Source organism: Tachysurus vachellii, chromosome 9 (genome assembly GCF_030014155.1).
Source record: "Tachysurus vachellii isolate PV-2020 chromosome 9, HZAU_Pvac_v1, whole genome shotgun sequence".
Classification (NCBI taxonomy): domain Eukaryota; kingdom Metazoa; phylum Chordata; class Actinopteri; order Siluriformes; family Bagridae; genus Tachysurus; species Tachysurus vachellii.
In genome coordinates this window covers 18331802-18359752 of record NC_083468.1, presented here as the reverse complement: position 1 = coordinate 18359752, position 27951 = coordinate 18331802, and the positions used below count along the sequence as shown (strand labels likewise).

The following is a 27951-nucleotide window of genomic DNA, read 5'->3' as shown; positions in this document are numbered from 1 at the left end:
GACCATGAGCCAGTGATTGTAAGGAATAATTGGGTCATTTACCTCAATTATTGGCACAGTGTTCATGCTGCTGCTCTGGGACACAAGACACTCTGTTGAGAGATTAGTGGGTGCAGTCTGTGAGGGTCTTTTGGTGCACAGCCCAAGAACACAGCAGTACCATTATTTCTAGAGCATTAAATCCTTAGTGCAAACTAAGAATAAATGGTTTCTTATTCATACGCACATTCATAGACACACAGACACAGAATATACAAGGTAAAAACACACATACAGCCTTCCTAAATTATTCCAAGCTCTGAAATGATCCTTTTTTATGTGAAACCCTTTTGTCTAATAAGGCTCAAGATACATTCAGAACAATCTCGACCCACTCCTACATGCACAACATTTTAAACTCCCTAATATCATGTCTGTGCATGTGGTTTCTTAGCCAGCTTCTTAGTTGTGGTTCAAATTTTTTTTCTTAAATTCTCTTAATTTTTTTTTTTGCCAGGTTTTGGCACCAAGTATCTTGGCATCAGATTTTTGGAACCAGCTGCATCAAACCTGAGCCAAAGCATCAATAATCCACCATCATATTTTACAGCAGGGTATCAAGTGCCCTTTACTTGATATTAAAGTTCAGATGCAGAATTTTGTGAGATGCTCTCAGCAAAAGCCTTTATATTGTCTGTTGTTGTCAAAATGGCAATTAACAGCTTGAAACTGTTGAATGTAATTTCTAACTGTTGAATCTAAATTAGCAACTGTCCTTTATAGGTTTCAGCTTTTTCTCGTGGTTCTAATTGTGCTTAATGATATTATTAACAGCTTATGTTCCTTTATATGCATGAACTGATTTGTGCAGGTCAACATTTATCTGTCTCTTTTGAGTTTGAAGTGCTTTGTTTTTCCTACAATAATAGATAAAGAGATTTTGTGTGTGCAACCTCATATTTATACCCCAAGGAAACAGGATTCGGTTAAATGGTAACAGGAGTGCAACGAGTGCAAATGGAAAAAAAAAGATATTTTATTGTTTGTATTCATTTAAAATACTACTTAGTGTTGTCAATCTGTTTTTTTTTTGTTTTTTTCTGCTTCAGAAAAAAAAGGCATAATGTATGATTATGGATTAAAATGTAGGGTTGAGATGCCGCTTTTACCAAACCTCCCAAGCACGTCGTTTTATGGCCAAAAAGGAAAGAAATCAGATGCAGAAACTGGGTAGTGGATGCTTGGCTTGGAGCCAGTGTAAAGATAGGTGAGCATTTTAAACTTTCAGAAACAGACCTCAGGTTTGTAGCTTGCTACTACTGGCTAAATGTGGTGTAGTGTAGACTTACAACAGCTGCTAGCTAAACCCCAAGTTCTTTTATTTTTATTTTATTTTGAAAGACCGCGAGCTAGCCGATGTCCAACACAGTACACAGAGGCACCAGCAAACTAGGTGATTAAAATTACCTACCTAAATAAAACAAGCAAGACAATTGCTTGTTACAGTCATGAAGAGGTGAACAATAAGTTTTTTTTTATACTTCCATGTGTAAAGTCTCTGATGATGTTGGATAAGGATAATGAGTTCATGAATGAATACATGACCAACACCCCAAAACCACGTTCTGACATAGTGCTAGTACACAAGTTACAACATATTGCTTTAGCGGTTACAAAGTGCACTGTGTAGGGAATATCGTGATTTTACCAGGTTAGGAGGAACTATTCAGCCGCCCAGTAGAACGGTGGGTTTTATTTAAACAGCTGGGCTCCAACAAACTCTAACACACTGGTGACACCCAGCATTCATCCAGTGGTTTTCACTCTTGATGTTTCATAGAAACCACCCACAAACATGTACCACATCAAACGGAAATAAATCCACGTTAGAGAACATGGAACCAATCCCTCCACTTTATCCTGATAGCTTTGTTTAAATGCTCATTCCAACGGCTCAGAATAACCAGACACATCACTGCTTTCTTAGACTGAGGTAATTCAAACTGAAATGGCTTCACGACAGCAATCTGAAAATTACACAGGAAACAGTGTTTTGAGTAAACTAGTATTTTACTACCATTCTTAAAGAAAAAAAAATTTTAAACTCTAAAGCTGAGGTAAGATTCTGTCAGGCTTGGTAGATTATCTGACCTAGTGGGTTGAACAGAAATCACTGTTTCTATCAAATTCAAAACATATTCAAATAAGAAAACACACAGAGACACACACACAGAGACACAGAGAGAGAGAGAGACACACAGAGAGAGAGAGAGAGAGAGAGAGAGAGAGAGAGAGAGAGAGAGAGAGAGAGAGAGAGAGAGAGAGAGAGAGAGAGAGCAGTAATGTCGGACAAAGAGGGGACACCCAGAAGTCTGTCTGGACCACAAATAAAATAGAAGACGCCTTGAGATTTAAAGCCTTTTAGTTTTTTTGGAACTGTGTTCAAATATATATTTAGAACATTACAAACTTTCTCGCTTAGGCAAAAAGGTATGTACTTAGCTAAACATTTTACTGAGAAAACATTTTCCATGGAAATGTTCAAATAAATTATGACATAAAGGGGTGTTTTTAACCACAACAAAGCAGATTTTTTTTTTTTTTAAACAACTGTTTAATTCCTCTTATAACATAGCAACATGACAAATATTGAGTTTTTATTTATTAAAAGTGCATTAGGTAAGTTTAGTGATTTTGTTTTTTCAAGATTAGGCCTCAAACGGATTGTTAAGAGTTGAACTGACATTTTTGTATTATAACTTTGATCTCTATCCCCCATTATGTTCACAAAGCTCCACCTCCAGGATCTGGACTGACAGGAGGGTAAATCAAAACACACATTTCAGATCCGGAAGTCAGTCTTCCAAACTATTTTTCACAGTGATTCAAATATACTCTTGCTACAGCAGTGTTTTTACCCATTATTTTTCCTAATGCATTGCTTTAGAAAATGTTACGCCCCAAAAATTACTAATTCAAGCAATCAAGCTTCAAGACGGTGTCTGTGTTTCTCCTGAGCATGCTGTGTGTCTGCTGCTGTTCGCAGTGTTCTGTAGCTGTGAAAACTTCAAGGCCAGGTCAAACCTGTTGTTAGAGATTACTAGGTTCTCTCTCTCTGGAAAAACAATAATAGCTCCTGAAGTCTACGAGGCCAAGGAGTGAGGATGTGAAGCAGTAGAACACTGTGCTGCATCCTTTGGTTGCACGATGCAGAGAAAACTACTCTGCAAATAAAAGAATCACAAATGGAAACACTTCTCTTTAACATATGAAAAAAATTTTTTTTTGAAAAAGCGGGGCATGAACAATGTCTTTCAACGACCCCAAGTGAAAAACAAAAAAACAAAACACAGTTTAGCTATGCAGTGTAATGCTTGCAAGCTTTTTGTGCATTCCTTTGTGTACAGCATGCTAGTTTTGTGTCCGTCCAAACACGTTCGTTGTTCTCGGCCTCTCGGTTCTCGGCCTTCACTGCTTAGAAGACTATGTTTTTACATACACATCAAACACACTTGCAAACTGCTACAATCACTTTGCATTGCAGATTCTTGCTTTGCTGGGGAATTTCCTCTTGTGCCAAGAACAAAATGGTTCCAAGGCATGGACATCAATAACACAATGACAATAACAAGCTCTTTGTGCTGGTCATCACTGTAACATGGCACTACGTAGTACTCTATCAGATTCCTTTATTACAGCATGCAGGGATAACGCGAATTCCTGCTCCATGAGGACGCTGGAATTTCACATCAGAAAGTGAGCCAAACAGCAGAAAACAATGAATGCCACTAAAATAGTGTTTTAGTGAGATTTAATTTATGTCTTTAGGAATTCATGAGGTTTTCTTCATATTTGTTTCCAATACAGACATCAGAGAAAAGTCACACAGCGCTACGGCTACACAATACAACATCTGTGTTTACTGCAATACCAGTCTGTGTAAAGCAGCACTCTACACATCACATCAAGTTTGTGTGTGTTCTGTGAGAAATCTGGGCACTGAAACGAAAAATTCACCCTGAACTTTTTACAATATTATCTTTATACTTAACAGATATTCATCAATGACATTCAAAATTTGTCAATATTACATTTATTTTGTCCTTTTTTTAATCTATAAATACTTTTTTTTTTTTTGTTTTTTTATCATTAACATTTTTGGTCTGTTTTCATATTGGTTAATTGTTTACCACATTACCCACAACGCCATTCGACTACCTGCTGATAGTGCTGCCAGCGGAAATTAGCCCTTCGTTCATCTCATCTATTGTGGTGGTTTTCACCCTGGAAAATTTGTGCAGGTTGTGGACAACAGCAAATGAGAACATCTGCTGCGTGCTGCTCTGGTTTCAGTCTCACTCTAAGCAGTGCAACTGTGTTCATCTGGATGTGGTAGTCTAGTGGTTAAGATGTTGGAGTATAGCTTGGAATGTTGTGAGTTTGAATCCCAGGTCCCTGTGCAAGGCCCTTAACCCTCAATTGCTCAGTTGTATAAAATGAGAAAATGTAAGTCACTCAATAAGGGCCATAAATGTAAATATTAAATAAATGTGTCCCAAAGATTTCCCCACCCATTTTGATACACACGTGATGTGGAAAATAACGACGTTATCATCAGCTAAAACACATGTTTAGGTTACTTTACTTCCAGAACAAGTGCAGACCAAGCACAGTTTAGTGCAACCAAAGTCACACCACTTCCTACAGGTTCAAGACGGTGGTGCACTGCCTAGTCGGCATGACCAGCATTTCATTTGAGTCATGCTCCATTATGGACTAAACTGTTTTGGACTCTTTATTTCATAGCTATAGACAGTGCTGCAGCAAATTTTCAGTCTCACTTTCATCTGTCAAAACTGACCAGGTTCCATTGCAAATTTTCACTGTGAATTTCTCCAACAACACAATCACTTTATCATCCTGTAGCTCACCAAGTACTCGAGCAGAGTCACTGCTGTAACTCAGCATAACCGCATCTAACTGCTGCAATGCAATCTGGATCTGTGTTCTACATTGACCTTCCATTAATACATCATTGAACATCACTGGAACATAGTGAGTGAGAAAACTCTGTTGTTCTGCTCTGTTGTTTTGCAAGACCTGACTATCATCCTTCATGTGTAAAACACACACAAAGAATAACTTCTCACTGGATTAGCAAAAGCCAACAAATTATCACCAGAATCATTAAGCACATTGCAAAATGTTTAAACATAAAGATATCGTATGTGTGTCATGAGAGGAGTTTTCCTTACACATTACAGACTTGTTTTAGTATATTGCAAGTCACCACATGGCTTCAGTATGAAGCATGAAAATCACACTATGATGTCACTGTTTGAGATTCATACGTCCAATGCATGTTCCTGTACTTCACCAAAACTTGCCTTTAAAAAACAATTCTCTGTCCTAATGGGTTTGGAGCTCCATCAGGATAAATGTCTTTAGGCTACACTACACAGTGGACGCTTTCGTAACTACAGACCTTCTCTGAACCCATCAGACTCAGTGACCGTATAAATAAAAAAGAAAAGAACCATCCATCTCTACACAAAAACAAGTCTTTATGGTTGCTATGTTGTTGCAAGGTTGTTTCAAGGCGTGCACCTCAGAGTAGAAATATGGCACAGAGACAAAAGAACAGAATTAAATCTCAAAATACAAATTATTTCATACTTAAATATTATATCAGAACCCATGCATTAGTATAATAATCATCTTTCTGTACCAAAAGGTTTCAGAAAACAAGCTGAGAGGAATCGTTATCAACATGCTCGGAAATGTCACGTGATCCGCCCTCACATGTGGAGCTTTTAATTATAACTCATGGTGTTATTTTGGTTTGGAACTGGCGCCACACTTTATGGACTGAAACATAAGCTGTTGTGATTTCCGGTTTCTGATGAAAGCCACATATCAACTGTTGACCAGTCTACAACAAGGCTGCTTTTTCTCCATCCATAACTGTTCGTTCCTATCAAAAGTAGGAAGCAACAGTATATAAGCAACACCGCTTCCACCACTATACGATATTTAAAGTGCTTAAATGCACAAAACCTGAACTCTTAACTAAGCAAACTGTGTCTTAAGATGTTACAATATCAATGACTATTACTCAATAGATCGACATTTTAAGAGCAATAATTAAGTATCGTATCTTATTTCCAGCCTGAAAGACAGAGGAATACGACTTATTCCAACCTCTCGTAAGTGTAACTGCAGGAAGATGGACTGTTTCTCTATCTATAGCACACTGTCAAATTCAAAATAAAACACTTTGCAATAAAACACACCCATAGGGGCAAGACCACTAGCACAGAGAGAAACTAGAACTGCATCGAGTAATGATATCTGATATATTGCATGTACAAAATTTTTTTGTATATTGTATATATACACTCTATTTAGACATGCAGATGAAATACAAAGTGTATACATGGACAGATATTTTAGGGACGGAGCAGTCTGTATGATTACACAGTGAACCATTTTAGCTCTAAAGTTTAGTCTCATGTTTGCAGGATCGCCATCATTTCAGGGACGTGGAAGCCTAGTGGTTGAGGCATTGGACTACTGATCGGAGGGGTTGAGTTCAAATCCCAGGTCCACCAAGCTGCCACTGCTAGGCCCCTAAGCAAGGCCCTTAACCCTCAATCGCTCAGTTGTATAAACTGAAATAAAAATGGAAGTCACACTGGATAAGAGTGTCTGCTAAAATGCCATAAATGTAAAAAATTATTTCTAAAAGTGTGCAAAAAAAAAAAAAAAGATGTTTGCTAAATAAGAGCTGTGATTTATTTACTTTTTGTTACAGTGATGGAAATCAAAACAACACCATTGTCAGTCAAAGGGATTCGGTTTATTATTGGAGATCTATAGATGGTAAATCTGTTTGAATTAAATTCGCTTCATACAAATCTCAGTAGCATGAAAAAGTAAAAAAAGAAGAAGAAGGTCTATAAATCTCTATAAATATAAAATCCTATAAAGGTCTAAAGTCTAATGTGGTCTATTTGTAAAATTTGAGTCAATTTTATTTCATTTATTAACTAATATTATTTTACTTATTGCCAATAAATGAGCAAAAATACAAACGAATATTTGAATAGATGGATTATAATCAGGAATAAATGATTACTGAAAGGTTTGTCGAGTTCTTAAGTGTAAAAACTAACCGATGGTCTTTTGCACTACAAATTTTAAGACATAGAGCATCTAATATCTTGTATGTTATCTGTACTAATGTCCTGGGACACGTATTAACAGCCCAGAAAGTCGTGTTCATCCCAGTGCACAAAGGTTTTCCTCTCTCTTTACACACTTTTTCCCCTGTGAATGATGGAAAAGTAGCAGAAAGCTGCTCTTGTTCCTCTGATTACGTGGAAGGCATGAATCACAAGCCAACAGTAACTCAGAGGACATCATATTATTTTACTGATTCCAACACAACACCATGTGAGAACACGATTATGAGAATAATGTCGGATTTGTACGTGACTTTGGGTGTTATTTTGTGTTTATGTCCCCTCTGGCTACGGAAATTACTCAGAGTCAAGCAGCTGTAGTTGTTCTAACTGAATCCTGGTGTCATTTATAGACTTTTATATGATTACTGCTCATTCTATTCTTCAAGCCAAGCTCTAAAATACTTCATCTTACACATGAAACAGTGTAACATCCATTAATCACAGGTTACATGTAGCTTTCCGGCTCAACAACAACTTTTGGAAAGTGTGAATCTGCACACAGTCTAATGTGGAGAGTTTAAATGACTTACCAAAACCGGAGTCTGAACTGTTTACAACTAAACTTTCCTGTTAGGATGGAACTTCTGCCGTCGTCCTCGCTGCGAAATGTAATTTCACAAGGTTTGCTGTGCGAAAACTCCGCGCTGCGCCTCCGCCTGCGCCATGTCGACAATGACTCGGGAAGGCGCTGACGTCACGGCAAGGGACGAGGAAAAGGGACTCGAATCGGTGAATCGACTCTTTTGAACTACACATTTACCCATGATGCGGGATTCGATTCTAAAGGACATCCTACTTGTAGCCAATCATCATATTTGTACCCAATCACACTGTCTGACAACATAGTGCAAAAAAGAAAAAAACAAAAAAGAAAAGTGATTTATATATATACACACACACATATATATATATATATATATATATATATATATATATATATATACACATATTCATTCATCTTCTACCGCTTATCCGAACTAGGATAGGCAGGATACACCCTGGACGGAGTGCCAACCCATCGCAGGGCACACACACACACTCTCTCATTCACTCACACACTACGGACAATTTTCCAGAGATGCCAATCAACCTACCATGCATGTCTTTGGACCGGGGGAGGAAACCCCCGAGGAAACCCCCATGCAAACTCCACACACACAAGGTGGAGGCGGGAATCGAACCCCGACCCTGGAGGTGTGAGGCGAACGTGCTAAGCCACTAAGCCACTATAGCCCTTATATATATGGTTAGCACGTTCGCCTCACACACTAACTACTAGGAATCCCCAGAGGCCTAACATTACTTTTTTTTCCATTTACCCTTATTTCAGAATCACAACCTATTTGTCCTGTGATCTTGTGATCTCTGACCCATAATCTTGTGATCTCTGTCCTGTGATCTTGTTTTCCAGATCATGATTTATTTCCTGCCTCACAGCTGCATGGATTCTGGTTCAATCATGTGTGGAGTTTCTTATACTCTCCTCGTGCCCAACTTGGTTTCCTCCCACCTCCCAAAACAACATGCCAGTCTATGAACCGGTAACCCTAAATTGCCACAAGTGTAAATGTGAATGTGCCATGTGATGAACTGGTGCTCCATCCAGAGTGTTTTCCCGCCTTACAGCCATTGTTCCTGGATTAGGCTCCTAAACCTCCACAACCCCCAAAAAGGATAAAGCACTTACTGAAAGAGAGGGAGTGAGATCCTGAACTAGATTTATCTGCTTCAGAAGCCAGATGGACAAGAAGACACAACTCAACAATAATAGGGAAGAATAAGATAAATGCAGTCTTTGTAATCAGATAAAGAGAAACTTATATGATGTGTTTATTATCTAAGACGTCCATGTTAAATTGCACAGGATCAAGTGTTTTAACCCAAAGCCTAAATAACACCTACTATGATGGACAAAAAAGAAGGATTTGCACTTGGCTGATTCTTCTGATTCACTCGAAATGAACAAACTGCACATCAGAATTGTTTTTATTTTTTTATTTTAGCTTTTTGTGTTTATTTGTAAATTAAACTGTAAATGATCACATTAAACAAATTATGTGTTATTGTATTGACATGCATGTAAACAAGAAAAAACACAAAGAGGAACTGTGCTGATGTTTATTCAAAATGCTCTTATGTAAAACTGAAATGTCTTGATGTCTCTATAATGTCTTATTAAATATGACATAAAAGATATTTATAAAAAGATAACTTATCAACTGCATGCTGCACCTTCAGCAAAAAGTTGCCACTGCTGTAGTGTCTACAATGGGCATGTGGTAGCTTAGTGGTTAAGGTGTTGGGCTACCAATTGGAAGGTTGTGAGTTCGATCCCAGGTCCACCAAGCTACCACTGTTGGGCCCCTGAGCAAGGCCCTTAACCCTCAATTGCACAGCTGTATAAAAATGAGATGATATAAGGGTGTCTGCAAAATGCTGTAAATGTACAAATATTAGTAATAATAATAGTCTCCAAATTGTAGTGTTTATTAATCTTAAAAGTTAAATAAGAAGCTGGGTGTGTTACAGCAGGAAAACTTTAGATATGTGGTGTAGGACTGTCAGAGATATTATTCTACTGCTCCAGCAGATGAGCGTTCATTCTGTAGACTCAAATGAACCCAAAGATTTATTTCCAGAGCAACCCTTAAGGGTTCTCTCTACCTTTACAGTGTTGGGGTCACATGCCAACATCTCTCTTATCCAATCGTCAGCCAGAGCCCCATCAATAAACTCCTCCAGACTGATGATGGCTGTAAAAAGAAAAATGGTTCCTGTTATTTTATACACTGCCATTACATAAGGCAACAGACGCTAAGAATAAGAGCATGGTATGGATTTTATTCTCATAAATACAGTGATTCATTTGAGTTAAAACTATGCTAACAATAATGTCAGCAGTTGATAATATCTTAAATCTAGCAATATTTCTTATTTATTTTTTATTCTAATATTAAATAATAAGTAAAATATAAGATTATTAAGTTAAATGTTTGCATATTTTAAATTAGATGTAATTTTATAGTCAGATAATTTTGCATCTTTCTAGACATAAATACTTAAAATTAATAACGTGTCTAGAAATAGGTTTGATAATCATATATTTGGATTTTTCTAATCATTTATGAGGAAATAATAGATAATTTTGACAATATTCTGTAATTTTTTGCAGTGTAGACTACAGTACTATTACTTAAACTATTACCCTAAAACAACATTGAATCATATAATTGAATTTATTTTGAAACATTTCTGATGTGCTTAGTGAATCTGGTACTTATTTTTTTTATGCGTTTTTGTTATTCCCTTGAAAAGTTAGTGGTTAGTGGTTAGTGGTTCAATAACCTCGAACATAAGGCATAACAATCAGTTTTTGTTTGTGGCTCCTAGTAATAAAAGAGCAAGCACATCTTTCTCACTCACTATTTTCCAGTGACATGCCTATATCCAACACAGAAGTGTATCCAACAATGTAAGCAATGCTGACACAGTGAATCAGGTTGAATACATTATTTTGAGTGATCAGATTACAGAGAGTACCCTGAGAAAGCTGGACAGACTAAAACACTAAAGCTGCTACATTGTAAAATAGGACACTGCTAACCAAAGTGAAATTAGACCAACATGTAAATGAAAGAAGGTTAAACAATTTACAATATGAATCTTGGATGGTACTGAAGATTCACACATTCACCCATCCATCCATCCATCCATCCATCCATTCATCCATCCATCCATCGTCTACCGCTTATCCTACACAGGGTCATGGGGAACCCAGAGCCTGTCTCAGGGACCTCAGGGAACTAGGCAAGGGACATCCTGGATGGGGTGCCAACCCATCACAGTGCACACACACACACCACACACATATACATCCACAATACATACTGTATACACCACACAAATACATATAAAACAGATGGCATCTGAACCTGTAGGGAGATGTTGTTAGCCTTGAGATCACAAAACACCTGATGCAGAAAACAAGGATGTCAACTTACAGGTCCCTAAACACACGCACGCACGCACGCACGCACGCACACACACACACACACACACACACACACACACACACACACACACACACACACACACACACACAAACATTCACACAAAATGGACAATTTAGAGATTCCAATCAGCCTACAACGCATGTCTTTGGACTTGGGAAGGAATCTGGAGTACCCAGAGGAAGCAGAGGCAGGAATTAAACTCCAAACCCTGGAGATGCGAGAATCAAGTTACCTGAAATTCAAGTTATTTTTCAAGATTAATATGAGAGATCTTTAGCATGGACTTTTCCTTTAAAAAAACAACAACTCTTTTCCACCTTACCGTTGTTATCTTTGTCAAGTTTTATGAATATCCTGTTGGTGCATTCCTCAGCAGTCAGTGGATTAGGGTTGGTTAAAGAGGCTGCAACACTCATCTTATACACAGCCTGCCAACAAATAAGACACAATCACAAAATCTGAATCACCCTCTAACAAAGTAGACCAGTACTACTCACCTCATTTTACACAAATACCTGTCTTTAAATGGTGCATGCTGAATCAGAACTAGGTCTGATTTTATTATTCAACATTAAGCATTGCAACCAAAGCAAAGACCAATTCTATATCCCAGTGACGTGTACAGGAATATAAAAACACACCTGCATGATATCAAGCATTTCTGATCGTGTTATGGCTCCATCCTTGTCTTTGTCATAAAGTTTAAATGACCAGCGAAGCTTCTCCACTGATGAGCCTTCTAACAGCATGCTGATGGCCATCACGTACTCTCGGAAGTCGACGAATCCATCCTGTTACATACATTTTTGGAGGTGTGCAGAAGATATCAACTTTGAAAGTCACAATTCATAGTGTTTCACACTGTTCTCAAAAAGAACTAATCGAAAGAGACAGGCAATATAATACTGACTGGCCAGAAAATGTTTATATTCTATAACAGCGGCTTTGACAACTGTATCATCAGTAATTCTAATAAGAGGTTTACAGTAAAGTGTTTGGCTAAATGTTTGTGGACACCTGACCAGCACACTAATATGTGAGTCTTGGAATTGTCTAGAATGTTTTGTATGCTTTTTCTATGCCTTTTTTTTTATGCCCTTGTTCCAGCCTGTTGCATAAAGACGTTAAATGGCAAGTGGGGCCATCCTCACCTTAACATCACTGAACACATATGGGATGAACTGAAATGAACTGAAAATAAAAATTTCACTATAGTAACTATATGTTTCACTTCCGGCCACATAATATTACGCTGTTGTTGATTATTTTCCTATAACAGCATGTCCCAGCAAGCTCTATTCCTTAAACCAAAATTATTTTGTCTTTTAAGTCAACTTATCTGATCACAGTACAGTTGCAGTGATACTGTAACTATAAAGCAGAACAAAACTCAAGGCAAATCCTAGTAGGTACTTTATATTTTCTAAATAAAACAAGTTAACATGCTTCCTCTGATCCTAGTCAATATGTTGATACATGGTTTGTCATACCTCATTGTTGTCTAATGTCCGGAAGATCTGCTCAGCGTATTCAGCAGACTCCATTCCCACAGTTCCAACACAGAAGTGGCGTTTGAACTCATGCAGAGTGATCAGGCCACTCGGACACTCCTTTAAGAACATTCTGTCAGAGATAGACAATACAGGGCTGATCGGCATGGCTGTAGCTTACTTTGCTCAGAATATTAATTTCATACTTAATTCCTAATAGTTTTAGCAGCCTGAAATTTCAGTCTGTAGCTAATTTGCTTGGTTAATGGAGATTATTACCTACCAATTATGTGCTAGAAAATAGCTTAAAAAATCCAAAACTATATGTTTTCTTATAAATCTACAACTCGGTCAACTATTATTAAGCAGCAGAAGAGTCAGACCAAAAACACATTATGAATGCTGAACGCAGGTTTGTGCAAATATGAAATCATTTGTGAATAAACCCTCGGCCTTACCTTACCCACTCATAAAGTTCTGTGATGTAGGTGCCTCTGCTTCTGCAGGGTAAAGTCGCAGCCTGTCCCATCCTTAATTCTGCTCCACTATCAGCTATCACAGGTACACATGTTTATATACCAGAGCCCAGCTTACCTCTCTCAAGCTTAAGCGTTCTTACAGGTGCCATCCTGAGGCCGTGAAATTAGGCAAAAGTAATCTCTTAGCAGGAGGCACAAGCAGTTTGGGGGCTTCAAATGTAATTACCTTGAGAGCAGTTATATTTAGGAGCGATTGGGTTGGGGGTTGTTATGGTGATGACACTTAACTAAACAGCCTTCCATACTAGATCCAGATTACTGAATTACAGATTGTTTTTTTTTATCCTGGTGATACACTACATGCAGATTATTCTTTTCCTATTACTGATATTTGTAATTTATTTTATAATTTGTTTACTGAAAACATTTGCAATATTTTCTAATGAATTTATTTGGTTCTGCTTCACAAAATACTGTATATACCTCCTATTAGCTTAATTATAAGCACCATGATCCTGAACAGTTAGTAAGATACTACAGTATACTCTACTATACTAGATTGAATGCAGACTTTCTATGTGATGAATAAAATGACATTATAGCAGGTATAGATATTAATAACGTTATATGGTCAAACGTTTAAGGACAGCTGAGCATCACACACAACTCATTCCAGATCCCATAATAACCTCCACTCTTTTGGAAAGACACCCGGTAGATTTTAGAGTGAGATTGTAGAGATTTGTGCCCATTTAGCCACAGCAGCATTAGTAAGATCAGTCACTGATGTCGGTGTTCCAGTTTACCCTAAAGGTGTTCAGTAAGATTAAGGTCAAGGTCATCATTTCCACAAATCAACACATTTTTCACAGAGACATAATCATGCTGGAACAGGTTTGGGACTCTTTGTTCCAGTGAATGGAAACTGCAGCGATACACCATTTGAAGACATGGATGTCTTAGATGATTGTTTATACACTTTGTGGCAGTTTGGGGAAAGCTTACATGTAGGTGTGATGATAAGGTGTCTACAAACACTTGGAAACATGTATTATTAACAATCATTATCAATTATTAACAAGTGTATTATTAACATAATCATCTATTTGTATGTTATTTTATATTATAATATACAAAAAATAACAGAATTTCCTTTGAGAAAAGGTAAAATATAATTTTATCAGCTAACGCTGTTCTCATATTTATAAGCCACAACATCCAACCACTTCCACCATTCCAAGTTAGAAAACTTGGGCAAGACTAAATTTTTTTGCAAATGTTCAACTCAGTCCTGAAATTGGTTTGCTGTCCAACTGGATTTCTTACATATTAAAATTGCTGCCCTTTCATGGCTGTAGTTTACATTTCTCAGAATATTAATTTCCTGAAAGTTCAGACAGCAGTTAATTTGCTTGGTTAATGGAGGAAAGTTAAGACTCCTTGTGAGCCATTACCAGCTGGTACAAGGATGGTCTGTGCACCTATTGGGCTATTGGGCCTATAAGGTGTAAATAAATGTGTATGCATAGTGCTGCCATCCCATTCAAAGTGGGTTGTCAGGACAGGTTCTGGATCCACCACAATAAAGCAGATGTGTTTAAAAAAATGGTACAGTTTAAAATGGGAAATACACATCTTTATAATATAATTCAATGAGAAAGATGATTCAAATGTAAATTAAACTAATATTTATTGAAGTCATTTTGTACATGATAGCCTAGATATAGACAGCTTCTCTGTCATGAACCAGGCCTGTTCACAGCAGCAGCCATGGCATCATAAGTATAAAACACAGAATGATGATAATATTTCGAATGTGGCCTTGATGAAATCCTCTTCTTTTCCGACAGCCTCTTCTTTATTATTATTATTTTTTCCAGGAGACTTGTACAGAGTGATTCATGTCCCACGTCCAACCACATTCCCCTCACAAGCAGTTCATGGAAGGAGGAACTACAAGTGTCCCCAGTGGAACAGTCTTAGGTGAACTAATCACCAATCTCCAAAACATAAGCAAGGAAAAAACATCAAAATGACAAAACATTTGAGTCAATAACATAAGGCAAAACATTAACTTTATCCAATACTAAAAAAAAGTAAAAAAAAAACAAAAACAAAAAACAGACAAGCAAAAAAAAAAATTAACTCCAAAAGGCCAGCATGCATGAATATCACTAGAAGTTCAACAACATATATATAGCATGTTTCTATGCAGGCTATTTGAATCTAACTAGGACTGAAGTAGTAGGTGTTATGGCTGTGGTTCTACTCTAAGTACAGTACTAATTTTTTGCTTAGTGCCAGTGCATATAGCACATATTCACACTGAAAGACAGTGACCCTATGCTAGGGGTGAATGCATACAGTACGTAGATCCTAATAATAAAAAAAAAAACAGCAACTCAAAAACAATTTTTTTTTCACCATTCACATATGGCACATGTATCACAGCTCACTGCTTGTTTGTATGGGTCGAGTAAACAGCTGTTTTATGCTTAAGGCCCCAAATGACCAAAACCAAACCCTCAAACATCCCAGGGAATGGTGGTCTGTGGTATTCATCCATTCAGGGGTCCATGTGTTAGACCCTTATGTTGTTTAATATCTTGTCTGAAGAGCTATATATTTTGTAATATGTCACCATTAATACTTGAAAAAATTATTTTTTTTTAAATTGTTTATATCAAACCAAACTAGTGTGGTGGCAGTTTACACTAGACAGGCATAATAGCTAACCAATATGGCTCATTGTCACATAATTAACTCGTCACATTCAGCTTCATGTACACAAGAGTCACATTAAAGTGTCTAGAAATTCATTGTGTCCAAAAGGGAGCAATGTTGGAAATCTCAGCAGGTGGAGAATAAAGTGTGCCTCTTAAGGTTTATAATGCGCATCATTCACCGTACAGAAAACAATCTCTGTAATAGATTCCTGTGAGTGATTCTCTCCAAAATAAAAACAAAGAAACAAAAACAACAACCTATAGCTAAATACTGTACAAGGTGAGTGGAAAAAGAAAATAAGCCAGTCAGTTGCTCCCTGAGTGTTGTGGATTAATTTGGATATCATCTTCATGTTTTAAATACTTTACGGTGACATAGTTTACCAGAGAATACTTTCTGAAAAAAAGGACATATGTAATATGGCTCTGTCACTGTTCTACTCTGCTTAGATCCGCTCAGCTAGCTTTTCATGCCATGAAAGCATCATTAAGAACTATAGATGTGGATCAAGGTTGAACCAATGTCAAATGAAACATGCATCATCTTTAAGACAAAAAAAAAAAACAAAAATAAAAAAATCCAAAACCTTGAAAATGTTTTAGAATTCAAGCATCAAATGTTAACTCCTCAGAAGCCCTGAACTACAAGCTGTGTGTGTGTGTTGGGAGCGCTGTTTAGCATGCTATGCCATTATGTTAAACTTATACCTAGTTATTTCAACTTAAGATAATAATTTGAAACAAGGGCATAATAACTTAAGTTAGCTTTACTATACCTGCACACACTTACATAATTGTTCGTGTCAACAGGTAAGAATTACTAAAATGTATAGGAATTACATGCTAATTAATATTCAATTAATGAATCTCTTTTTTTCCTGTTAATAGATTGGAGGTTTTGAGTGTATATGACGTCCAAATTAATAAACAACAAAAATAAAGTAATAAATGATCAAGACCAAAAAAAAAAAAAAACTAAAATAATTATAAACTGAGTGCATAAATAAAAAATAAATACAAATAAAACACTAACTAACACATTGATATAAAATGAATCCATATAAATAAGTCAAAATAATAATCTTGAATAAGGATTGATCTTTTTTCTGCTCACTCGAGCATTAGTACTATACGAATATCAGAATGATGCGTTGATTCAGCCACAATGAATTTCAGGTGGTGAACTTAGATGAGCAGAGTGAAATAGACCGGTGTTATACAAAAACACCAGAACCTTGGAATGGCGCTTGTCAAATTAATGAAGCAAGTCTGACTGCTGTATACCATTTGTAAATTAATGGTATTGATAGACCTTTGGGTGTTAAACATAACATCAAAATTATGAAGTAATATGTTAAAATCACTAAAAAATAAGCAAAATAATTAGGTATTATGTCTAAATAATGACATGGCACTTACAACTTTAAGGGCTCAGGGCTTCTGTATAATTCTCTCAGAACAATGTTTTCGACAAATTTCGACCACAAACCTTCCTCTTCACCTCCATGATGCTTGGCTTCGAAAGCTCACTTCTGGCAAAGAGAATAATAACCAGCTTTCTGTCCTTTAAGGATGAATCCTGCAAAATATTCACTGTTTTTAAAGATAAAGGTATAAACCCAAGGAGGTGTCTTTTCTTGCTCTCTCTATATCTCTATTTCCTTTGCACTGATGAACACTGCAGGACAGCAATTATATATATATAAAAGCCGATTGAAAATAGTTCGAAGACATAATTAGGCCCAGATGATCTTAGGCCCAGTGATAAAGTTTGTTTAACCCATGAATTGTTCCAAAACAATACCCTTTCATTATTATTTTCGAGATTAAAAATTAAATAGATGAAATTAAATATATATATATTTTGTTACTTTTTTTTTTTTTGCATAAATCTGTTTATCAGACCTAAATCAACCTCAGTTCTGATCAAAACTACTAAATATATTTATTTAATTGTCAATTCCATTAGTGATGTCACTGATTTGGGGGGATTTATATTTATTTATTTATTTTACCTTTTATCACACTCTTGGATGTAAAAGATTAGTAACAACATTGGCTTTAATGCATTGTTAGTTTTTGTGCAGCATCAGATTGAATTTTTTCCCCCTCATTTACTCTTCGTGGTTGTTTTTACCTCATTGACTGCCAATATAACGAGGCTTTTTTATATGGAGTTCTATGTAGTATATCAGCATGTTATAGTGTGTGTGTGTGCGTGTGTGTATATTTATGTGCCTGCTGCCTTTTGATGGTGAGAAGTCCAGACTAAACAAAAACAATGTAAGTTGTTGTAAACACTTGCATACTGTGTTACTAATCATTTGTCATTTGATTGGGGAAGAGCAACAAGCACCATGAAGAATAGATGAGCAGCTTCTGCCATGCAGATTACGACAGTACATGCCCAAAAAAATGGCCAAATATGGACTTAAATTTGGGCGACACGCCACATCCTTTGCCTGGAGGTGTGATCTTTGACCTGGGAAAGACAATGGGGCAAAATAAGGCATATCCAAGACTGTGATAAAAGGTAAAAAAATAAAATAAAATTCCAGTCCACAATCACTTTTTAAATAAAAAATAAGTCACTTTTGTGTTTCCCCACCAAATCAGTTACATCACTAAAGAACTGGTAATTAAAAAGTCAAAATCCTAGATTTCTAAAAAATATTTAGTAGTTTTGATCAGAATTGAGATTAACAGATTTATGCAAAAAAAAAAAAAAGAATATAAAATAAAGTATAAAATATTAATCTGATATATTTTTAAAACAGTTTATCTTAATGGATATTTTTATCCTGAACATAACATTAGGATATTAAATCTGTTAAAGACCTGTTGTAAATTCTTATATCATCTTTCCAAAATATATGTCAAATTAAGGGTCGTTGCCAAAAATTATTCCATTTGCTGAAACAGAGAATGTTTTGGCCAAATGATGTGGAAACTACGGGCAAAAACATCCCGAGTGGTCCATGAAGGTTAAAAACTCCAAACAGATAATAAAAAGGACTTAACCAAAAGAAAAAAGATAATAATAATAAAACTCAAGAAAATACATTGGAGCTCTGAAGTTAAAGAGACCAGCGCATCTCATCAAAGTTCACGCCATCTCCCAGGTTTGCATCAGTTTCCAGCAGGCTCATTATGACTGCCATGGCGGCTTCGTCGCTGCTTAGACTTCCTAGCCCTGGAACCCCTTCGAGATCCAATTGAGACGGTCCCCCTGTAGCAAGGAAAGAGGAACACAATGATTGCTTTGGTTGGATCTTATGAGAGAGTGATTATACTGCAGGTTGTGTAAGTATCCGCCCCTTTAAAATTTTTCCTCCACATTTTATGTACTGCTAATTGTTATTAAAAGTGAAATTGCCATAACTGAGATTATATATCATGAATATGAACAAAATAGCTCAAAATACTGAAATGGGGGTCCACATTGCATGCAAAATAATTTATAAATTTAAAAAATAAAGTAAAAGCGCTGATATCAAAGTGAAATCTTTAAATTAATTGTTTTGACAAGAGGCCTGGTTACTGAGCCAAATTTAGCTTGCTTCCTAATGGTAATAGACGTGCTTTTGTGTTTTTGTTTAAAATAGAAATCACTCACATTTCAGTAATCGGTGTGAAGTGTTTCATTACATTCTGTAATTGATCTGATTTAGGTTGTTAATAGTTTATCAGATTCAGGTAGTGTATTAGAACAGCCGTATTCACCCATCTATGCTAAACGCCAATGTTTCAAGATTGAGTTTATACTATTCATCCCTGTAGTGATAAAGTGTAGCAGGTACCCATGACATTTTCACTTCCGGTAAAGGGTCCACTGCGCGAGCCATCCTCCGTACTGGACTTGCTGGGCACATGAGTTTCTGTCACGTCCCCATTTGGCACCTAAACACACACACAAAGCAGTCAGCAAAACCTCATTTTGCATGCACACACACACACACACACACACACACACACACACACACGCACACACACACGCACACACACACGCACACACACGCACACACACGCACACACACGCACACATCAGAGTGACTCACATTACAATCTTGAGTAAGGACCAGTGGAGATTTGTCCTGCAGCAGATTGAAGGGGCTGGCATTGCCACTAGATGGGGAAGAGTTCATCCTGTGAAGATTGTCAAGTGTACATTCCATATTTCAGCACTTTCAAATAACTTCCATTCCAAGACATTTCTCTAATATTCAGTGAAAGACTTACCTATTAAAATCCAGTAGCTCATTAGCTATTTGTGTCCCGATGCTTCCAGCATAAATCATGGTGCCTGAAGCATTCGAGATACCTGGGATGATGGGGAGTGATTTTTTCGCATCATCTAATAAGAAAAATACAAAATAACTCTAGATTAACTATAAGAGGACCAAAAACCTAAAATAATCTGATCTGTTATCACTCGCTTATGCAACAGAACACAGAAGGGATGGTGTTATAATGATCTACTGCGACCAAATCACACCAATAATTTAGTAACGTGTGATAATACACCACCTCAAAATTTGTATTGTTTACTACGCCTTACTAATTGAACAAGAGCAGTAAAAAAAAAAAATAAATACGACAAACACAATTGCAAATATCCATGTTTAAAACAGCCCCTTTCTTCAACCACACACACATACAAAATAAAAAAGTGTTCGCAAAAAGTGTCATGTTGCTACGTGTTGTTATTTGGTGAATAAAATACATTTTGCTGTCTGTAGACCTTTTGTTTATATTATATATATATATATAGTGTGTATATATATATGTGTGTATATATATATATATATATATATATATATATATATATATATATATATATATATATATATATATATATATATACACACACACACACACACACACACATTATATATATATATATATATAAAAAAGATGACTCCTCAGAAATCATATTCGAGTTTTATTTAAACAATAAACGGATAAAAAAATTAAATAAATAAATAACAAAAAAATCTGATTGAGATTATATTCTTTGAACACTTTCATCACTTTACTTACAAATTAAACACACAGATGTTGTTCCAACCTTTTGCGGAAAAAATATTTTACAGTCCAATCTTTGCTTTCAGCCTTCAGAGGGAAATTTCTCCAACACACAGATGAACTTGTATTGTGTTTGTCCGCCATCTAGCGGCGAAAATGATTAAATGTATAAAATAATAATACCACAGAAGGTCCTGGATCTAGACATTTGAATAAAACATTATTTAAGGCTCGTAACAGAATTTGTTTTAATAAAAAGAAGAGGGAGCACAAAAAAAATGGACCATAATTATACTTGTGTGTAGAGTATAAGGAATGTCTTACATTATCTTTTCTAATACACATTTATTTGTTAAAGTTTTGTTTATTAAAATTGCTATAGAGGAAAGTGCTCAATGGTGTTACTTAATATGAATGAAACATATTTGGGGGGAAATAAACATGCTGCATCAGAACTAACACACCGAGAAGAAGCTTTCAACCAACCAATCAGATCAGACCAAGGAGCGAAACAATCGGATGATCCGAGAGGCAAAAAACTTGACACAACATTCGGAAGTAGATTATTATTCTAAATTAATTATTATACAAAAAATAAAAATAAAAAATACATTTAAATGGATGTACACAGGATAATATCAAATCATATCATATCATATGTATAATCAGTGAGATTATCAAATATCAAACTGTTGCCTTAGGAAACAAAATCTTAATAGTATTGTTGAAGATTCTGTGGTTTCGCCAAATAAAGCACACACCTAGTCAGATCTAACTGTTGTACAAGTGTATGTAACAAACATTCTGTTCCACATTATCTCACACCACCAGTATAATCATTTCTACTAAGGTCCATATTGTCCATGAGAAGCAATTAAAACAGCTCTTTGATATTGTTTAGTATCGTGCTATAAATACAGAGTTTACCAAAGCTCAAGAAGCAACAGAGGCCCTCACCTTCGGAGGCTTTGGAGGAATCTGTCGTCTGTTCTGACTTGTCCACTGATCTGCTTGAATGGCTCGTATCTCTGCATCAGGTAACACAAGAGTATCACAACAAACATTTTCCATCACGCATCCTGCATAAAGGCTTTGGCTTCTTTCTGTTTATAAATTCTTCATAAATTAGGAGGAGGCAGTTGTACTCACGATATGACCGTGTTTGTTGACACTATATATTCTACTTCTTTGGTCCAGGGATTTATAAAACTAAACCACTGACTTTGCAAGGTGACGAAAGAGCCGTATTTTGTTTTGAACTTGTAGCAGTTTGTCTCGATCTTTTCTTTACTTCTCAACACTAAAAAAAAAGGGAAGGGAAAAAACTAATTATATGAGCAAAACTACAGGTCTAAGATGTGAGAATTCAGCTATGCAATAACTTATAAACTGGAATTTCACTACAGCTAGAAGCCAGCCTGACCAATTATCATTAGAGAAAGAACGATAGCCTAATTAAATTTTGGTTAAGCTTTCAGTGATTACAGTGATACTTCGAGATACGAGTTTAATTCGTTCCGTGACCTTGCTCATATCTCAAAGCAAATTTCCCCGTTTAAATGAATTGAAATCCCATTAATCCGTTCCAGCTCGCAAAATTCCACTCCAGTTGTTTTGTTTATGTGTTTTGAATATGAAAAATGTACAGTACCTGTATTTATAAATGACATATATTGTATAAAAAATTACAGTAATAAAAGAGAATGTTAAAAAAATAAACTGGTTTTACTTTACGGAAGATGCGCACGGAGGTTGAGGGAGGAGTAAACAGGCGGAGGAATTAGGAGGAATTACACTTTTACTTTCGTTCACTTACTCGCTACTGTACACTCTTAATGCTACTTTACACTTAAATGGAACTTAACTAAACTTCATTTAGAGCGGGGAGATCAGCAACTAGAAAATAGAATAGACCCCCGGGTAACAGAACCATTAATCATGCATAGAGTTAAAAATAGGAAAGGAAAATAATAAATGAATAAATGGATAAATAAATAATTAAATAATTAGAGAGAGAGAGAGAGAGAGAGAGAGAGAGAGAGAGAGAGAGATGTGGAGATTTATGACGTAAACTGGTACAGCGAACACGGGTTCCGGCATGGTGGAGTCGGGGTTGGAGGAGGGAGTTTAAATCGCAGCAGCAGCGAAGCGCTAGAGCGACTCAATGAATGGGAATTTAAATGGCCGGGTAATATGGCGTAACCGGATTGGTGCGCGTCGTGGACAGCTGATTAACAGCTGATGCACGCTTGACGACGTGGCCTGCCAGAACTAACACGATGCTTGATTTCTCTTAACTTAACTGAACTTAATTGCTACAATTTCTGTTTTCTTTACATTAATTTTGCTTAATTTTCTTCATCGCTTTTCTCTTCACTTGTTTTTGCCTTTTTTGTCACTCTTTCCTCACTAACATCTGCCGGTTGTTTTAATAAAAACCTGTCCGGTCGGCATATCAGATGCGGTGTAGTCGCACAGGTTTAAATTTTTTAACGGATCCAACTCTTAAAACGGATCAGAAAATTACGGATCCGCAGATGGTCGGCACCTCACGCAGCTCCTTTGCGACTCTCCGTAGGAAATGAATGACTTCCTGTTTTATCGCCCGTCGTTTGACGTGTACAGTGGAAAGGCGGCTTTAACCGAGTGAGAAGCGGGAAGCTGAGGCGGGAGAAACAGAGCACACGTGGTTGTTGGGGATCTTTGTTTCGGCGGCGGCGGCTCGGATGCTCGTATGTCAAAAATTTGCTCGTATCTCAAGCCAAAAATATGGTCGAATCACAGCTCGTATCTCAAAAAATTCGTATGTCAAAGCACTCGTATCTCGAGGTATCACTGTATTTGACATGGTGGTTCTTATCAAATTAACAGATTACATTAACAAAACACGGCACTGCACTGATATCACCTTTTCGGTGTCGGTCTGCTAAATGAGGCAAATCGTCCTGATGAAAGTATTCATAGCAGGATGTGCCTAACAGCTCCTGTGGTAGATATCCAAGTATAGTGGTGGCTCTGCAAACAGTGGAAACAGTGTAGTTATCTCTGTAATTTAGCCTGAGGGCTAAAACTGTCAATCAATAGCAATAACAATCAAAACTTCAGTACATTTCAAATAGCAGTAAAAAGGATATGTCCCTGTTTATCTGTTAAAATAAAAATAATCCAAGGAAAAAAGAAATAAACCGAGATAAATCGAGTCAGATCTTTTTGCAACCAACACAATTCTAGAGAAAAATAAATAGAAACCTTTCTTGGGGGGAAAAAAGAGAAAAAAATATAGGTTACAATAATCCAGTTGGGTAATTGTGCACACCACTCACTTTAGCAATTTTATTCTGTTCTTCCTTGTAAAAAATTTTTCAAGAGGTTGTCTTCAGGGTTTAGATCTGGGTCTCTGACTAGGCTATTCCAAGTTTGCTGATCGTCTTCTTTTCTTTTGTTCACATGTATTTGTGCTATTAACCATGGTCATGCTAAAAAGTGAAAGCATCAGCTCTCTCACACAAGTCTGCAGATTTTATGGCAAAACAGACTGGTATTTGGAGCTATCCATGTCTAAACCAGAGACTAGTGCATCAGTCCTAGATGAAGCAGCCAGAGCATAATGCTGCCACCACCATGTTTCTTGGTGATAATCTGTCATGATTTGCACCTTGTATACTTTTGAACAAAACACTGAACCTTGGTCTCATTAGACTAGAAAATATTTTGCCAAAGCGTTTAGAGGTGATTTAGGTGGGCTTGGATGTTTTGTTTTCTCTAAAACGAGCTTCTCTCTCTTCATTCTACTTTATAACCCACTCATGTGAAGAACAAAGCAGCTATTGTTACAGTCATGAGTGTCGCATGAACTTGATAAATCTTCCAGCAGCTCTTTTATTATTGCTGTAGGATATCTGGGCAGGCTCTCTAATACATGATGAGGTTGTTCTACATTACATCTAAAGTTGTGAGCCTCTTGAGTTCTCGTACTTGCTTTGTAAGCTCTTTGTGGAGCATGGCTTTAGCGTGGTTGTTCCCAGTAAAACATTTCTATTTGTTTCTTACTTGAACATCAAGTTTATCACATTTAACGTTGAAAATTAGCTGATTTATCTTTCCACTGCATATACTGTAAATAATAAATAAATAATAAATAAATAAATAAAGCAAGAATTAGTGTCATATGATCTCCTATGCTGATTTTATGTTGTCACACCATAATAGCTACCTTTAAAATTATCCTTAAATTTATATACCGTTGATCCACAAATGTGAATTTGCCATCCATGGCACAGCGAGTGATGAACACTGTAGGCTTGACCTTCACCTCTCCGTTGGCCTGGGGGATAGTATGAGGGTGCACGCGGCCCACGGCTACAAGGCAGCTGAAGTGTGAGCTCTCCTTATCTGCCTCGGCCTCTCCCTCCGCTCCGAGCTGACTGGTGGGCCAAGTGCGCATATAGCCGGTGCAGTGCACGGTACAATAACGCTGTGATTCTTCAACAGCACAGAGAGAGAGACGGAAAGAAACTTGGGATCAGACCTTAAAAGCTGGAAATGGTGCTAAATTTCCAAATAAACAGAACATTTTTAAAATTCAACTATGGACAGAGTTCATTTAGGGAGGGAGTGGAAGAAGGGGATAGTGTCTGGATTTGGCATCAGTCTTTAAAGTCTCCCTAAGTCTTCTCTCCACTTCTCAAGGGAAGGTAGCGGGATGTATCTTTGCCTTGTTTTTATACAGACAATTATAGATGAACACCAACTGGTACAGCAATGTCAGCTATGTCAAGCTACACCCAGGGATTTAACATAAATACACTGTGAACTCTGTGCCTAGGGGCAGTAATTAACAATCATGACAGCATTCAGCAATGACAGCAATTAAAGCATTCTGTGAAATCTGTATAGAGAACATCACCAAAATTTTATTCTAGGTTCAATATGCCTTCTTATCATCCTTTCTTCTTCCTCTTTTTTTTTGAACAATCTTATCCATGATGTACTGAAATATATTTAGAAACAGGAATGCACATGAACTTGTTACACATTCCAGCCTTATCTGTACTGTTAATGATCACAAAACAAACACGACCAATAGCTTTGACTTAAAAGTTAAAAGTCCAGTTTAAATACTTTAAACACTTAAAATCATGATTTTCTTGGCCTTTTAATTAATTCATGTGAATTCAATGCAACATTGAATAAAACCTGAGCTTCTAAACATATCTTTGTAAACACAAGCGAGGTTGTTTCTCTTGCTCCTCGTGTACTCATGTGAACACATCTGGTGTTCTACAAGTAAGTGCATGTCAATCAAATCAAATTCAAACTTTTACACAGCCACATGCAGTAGGACATGTAGTAAAATGTTTTTAGACTGTCTGCATCATAAAAAAATTGGATCGATAATAAAAGTATAAGAATACAAATGGAATAAGAATAAAAATATACAAAAATGTAAATTACACTAACAAAAATAATGAACTGTATAGGTGAAAAAGGGAAGAAAGTACATGGAAAGATCTGAACATTTATATTTGACAGCACAAATAAAATTGAATAAAGTGTCTAAAAAAGTCAGCTAGAGGTAGTGTGCGTTGAGTCGGTGAGTCAGGAATAAGTCCAGCATCTAGCTATTGTCCTAAATGAGGGACCAAATGGCTTGTGGGAAGAAGAGCCTCCAGCTGTACTGTGCAACTTTGTGAAACCTTTCTGATCTGACCATGAGAATTATTTCAATGTTTGATTCTGTTGTCAAAAGCATTGTTAAGTCTATCTTGTGTATAAAGACATTTTGGGACAAAGTGCTAATTTCCCCATGTATAGTGTCTTTGGGGACTGTGTGTATGTATGTATGTATGTGTGTGTGTGTGTACTCATATACAATATAACACCTCTTTTTAAATCAGGAACATTAAATGCTACCTGGTATGGGGAATTAAAACTATCAGAGGTTTGTACAGTTTGACAGCAGTCAACCGAGTATTTCTTCCTTAAAAAAAAACAAAACAAAAAAAAAACACTTAAACCGCAAACATGCCAACCCTAACTTTCCATCTGCAATCTCAGGTGGACAGATGGGTACTTAAACTAAATGTCAGCTTCCTTTTAGTGCTTCATTATCCTCTCAACTGATCTCAACACAATCTCTCTCTGCATGCTGCAGGTGGATGCCTCTTTAAAGCCGATTTGTTTGGAGCAAATGAAAAGTCCTCACCTGATGCAAGCAGCTGCTTGTGTTCATTTGAGCTTATCAGGTGCGACACCATGAGCCAGAAGAACTTTGAGATCATTTAGAGATATAGATAAAGTGAATTTAGAGAATGTATTGCAAGTAAGTTGGCCAGCGAATATCTAAATGGGAACCTTGTGAAAGAAGGGTCAGCTGATCGATCTTGTGGCTTTTGCGGTAGTTTAAAAGCACCCACATCACTCAGGTGTTCTTAAGCACATACTGTACAGTTCAACACCTTAAGCATGTACACTTCAAATGCACTGAAGCGCTGCCTTCCACCATGTTTTTTTTTTATTCTGACAGCTCTTCCATGCCAGGCCCACTAATTTATAAGAGAGTGCATCAGGGTTTTTCTCACCTATGGTTTTATTAATATTGAGAATATGGACAGATTACTCCTTTGGCATACTGCATTTAACTAAATAGTAGGTTAGTAGGGATAGGGCTCTGCCAGTGCAATTGCCAGCAATGAATTTATTTTTTAATATAGAAAAAGATAGGCTGAACATTTTGAGAGCTGAAATTAACACCAGGATATACAGAAGCCACTGATTTGTGCTGCGTACCTTTCTTTTTTGACGAGCTGGCATGGAAGTCCTTTTCTTCTTTAACGGCAACTTTGTTGCACTTCATTCGACAGAAAAAAGAGCGACGTGCTCCTGAACACATTCGAGTGGCTCCTACAGGCAGGTCAGCTTGCACCTGGAGTCCAGCTACACACACGTGCATTGAGGAAATCGCATACACAAACATTACATTCAGTAGGCAC

General features: G+C 36.8%; 3 protein-coding genes across 7 annotated transcripts in view; all 3 read right to left on the bottom strand.

Annotated features, from left to right (window-relative positions):
* Nucleotides 1-7921, bottom strand: part of ppfibp1b (PPFIA binding protein 1b) — a 31171-nt gene extending 23250 nt beyond the window's left edge. For all 3 annotated transcript variants that reach the window (XM_060878073.1, XM_060878075.1, XM_060878074.1), the window contains exon 1: nt 7757-7921. The gene's annotated coding sequence lies outside the window, so the exon portion shown is untranslated. The remainder of the gene's footprint in view (nt 1-7756) is intronic.
* A 1903-nt stretch (nt 7922-9824) lies between these two features.
* si:ch211-245j22.3 (uncharacterized protein LOC563798 homolog) lies at nt 9825-13261 on the bottom strand. The gene is made up of 5 exons (XM_060877750.1): nt 13188-13261; nt 12730-12862; nt 11881-12030; nt 11562-11667; nt 9825-9979 (listed from the first exon to the last, which is right to left on the bottom strand). The coding sequence occupies exons 1-5, from the start codon at nt 13256-13258 to the stop codon at nt 9825-9827; spliced, it is 615 nt and encodes a 204-aa protein (XP_060733733.1). The 5' UTR covers nt 13259-13261.
* A 1561-nt stretch (nt 13262-14822) lies between these two features.
* The window catches only part of bmal2 (basic helix-loop-helix ARNT like 2), a 28219-nt gene continuing 15090 nt past the window's right edge, over nt 14823-27951 (bottom strand). For 2 of the 3 annotated variants that reach the window (XM_060878071.1, XM_060878072.1), the window contains exons 9-17: nt 27749-27895; nt 25201-25441; nt 23868-23974; nt 22109-22259; nt 21917-21987; nt 20174-20288; nt 19993-20080; nt 19735-19834; nt 14823-19163 (exon numbers count right to left, since the gene is read on the bottom strand). In XM_060878071.1, coding sequence (XP_060734054.1) covers nt 19012-19163; nt 19735-19834; nt 19993-20080; nt 20174-20288; nt 21917-21987; nt 22109-22259; nt 23868-23974; nt 25201-25441; nt 27749-27895 — 1172 coding nt within the window. In that variant the 3' untranslated portion in view covers nt 14823-19011. Of the gene's footprint in view, nt 19164-19734; nt 19835-19992; nt 20081-20173; nt 20289-20974; nt 21104-21916; nt 21988-22108; nt 22260-23867; nt 23975-25200; nt 25442-27748; nt 27896-27951 lie in introns of those variants that run through there. The other variant, XR_009649020.1, reaches the window with a different exon arrangement.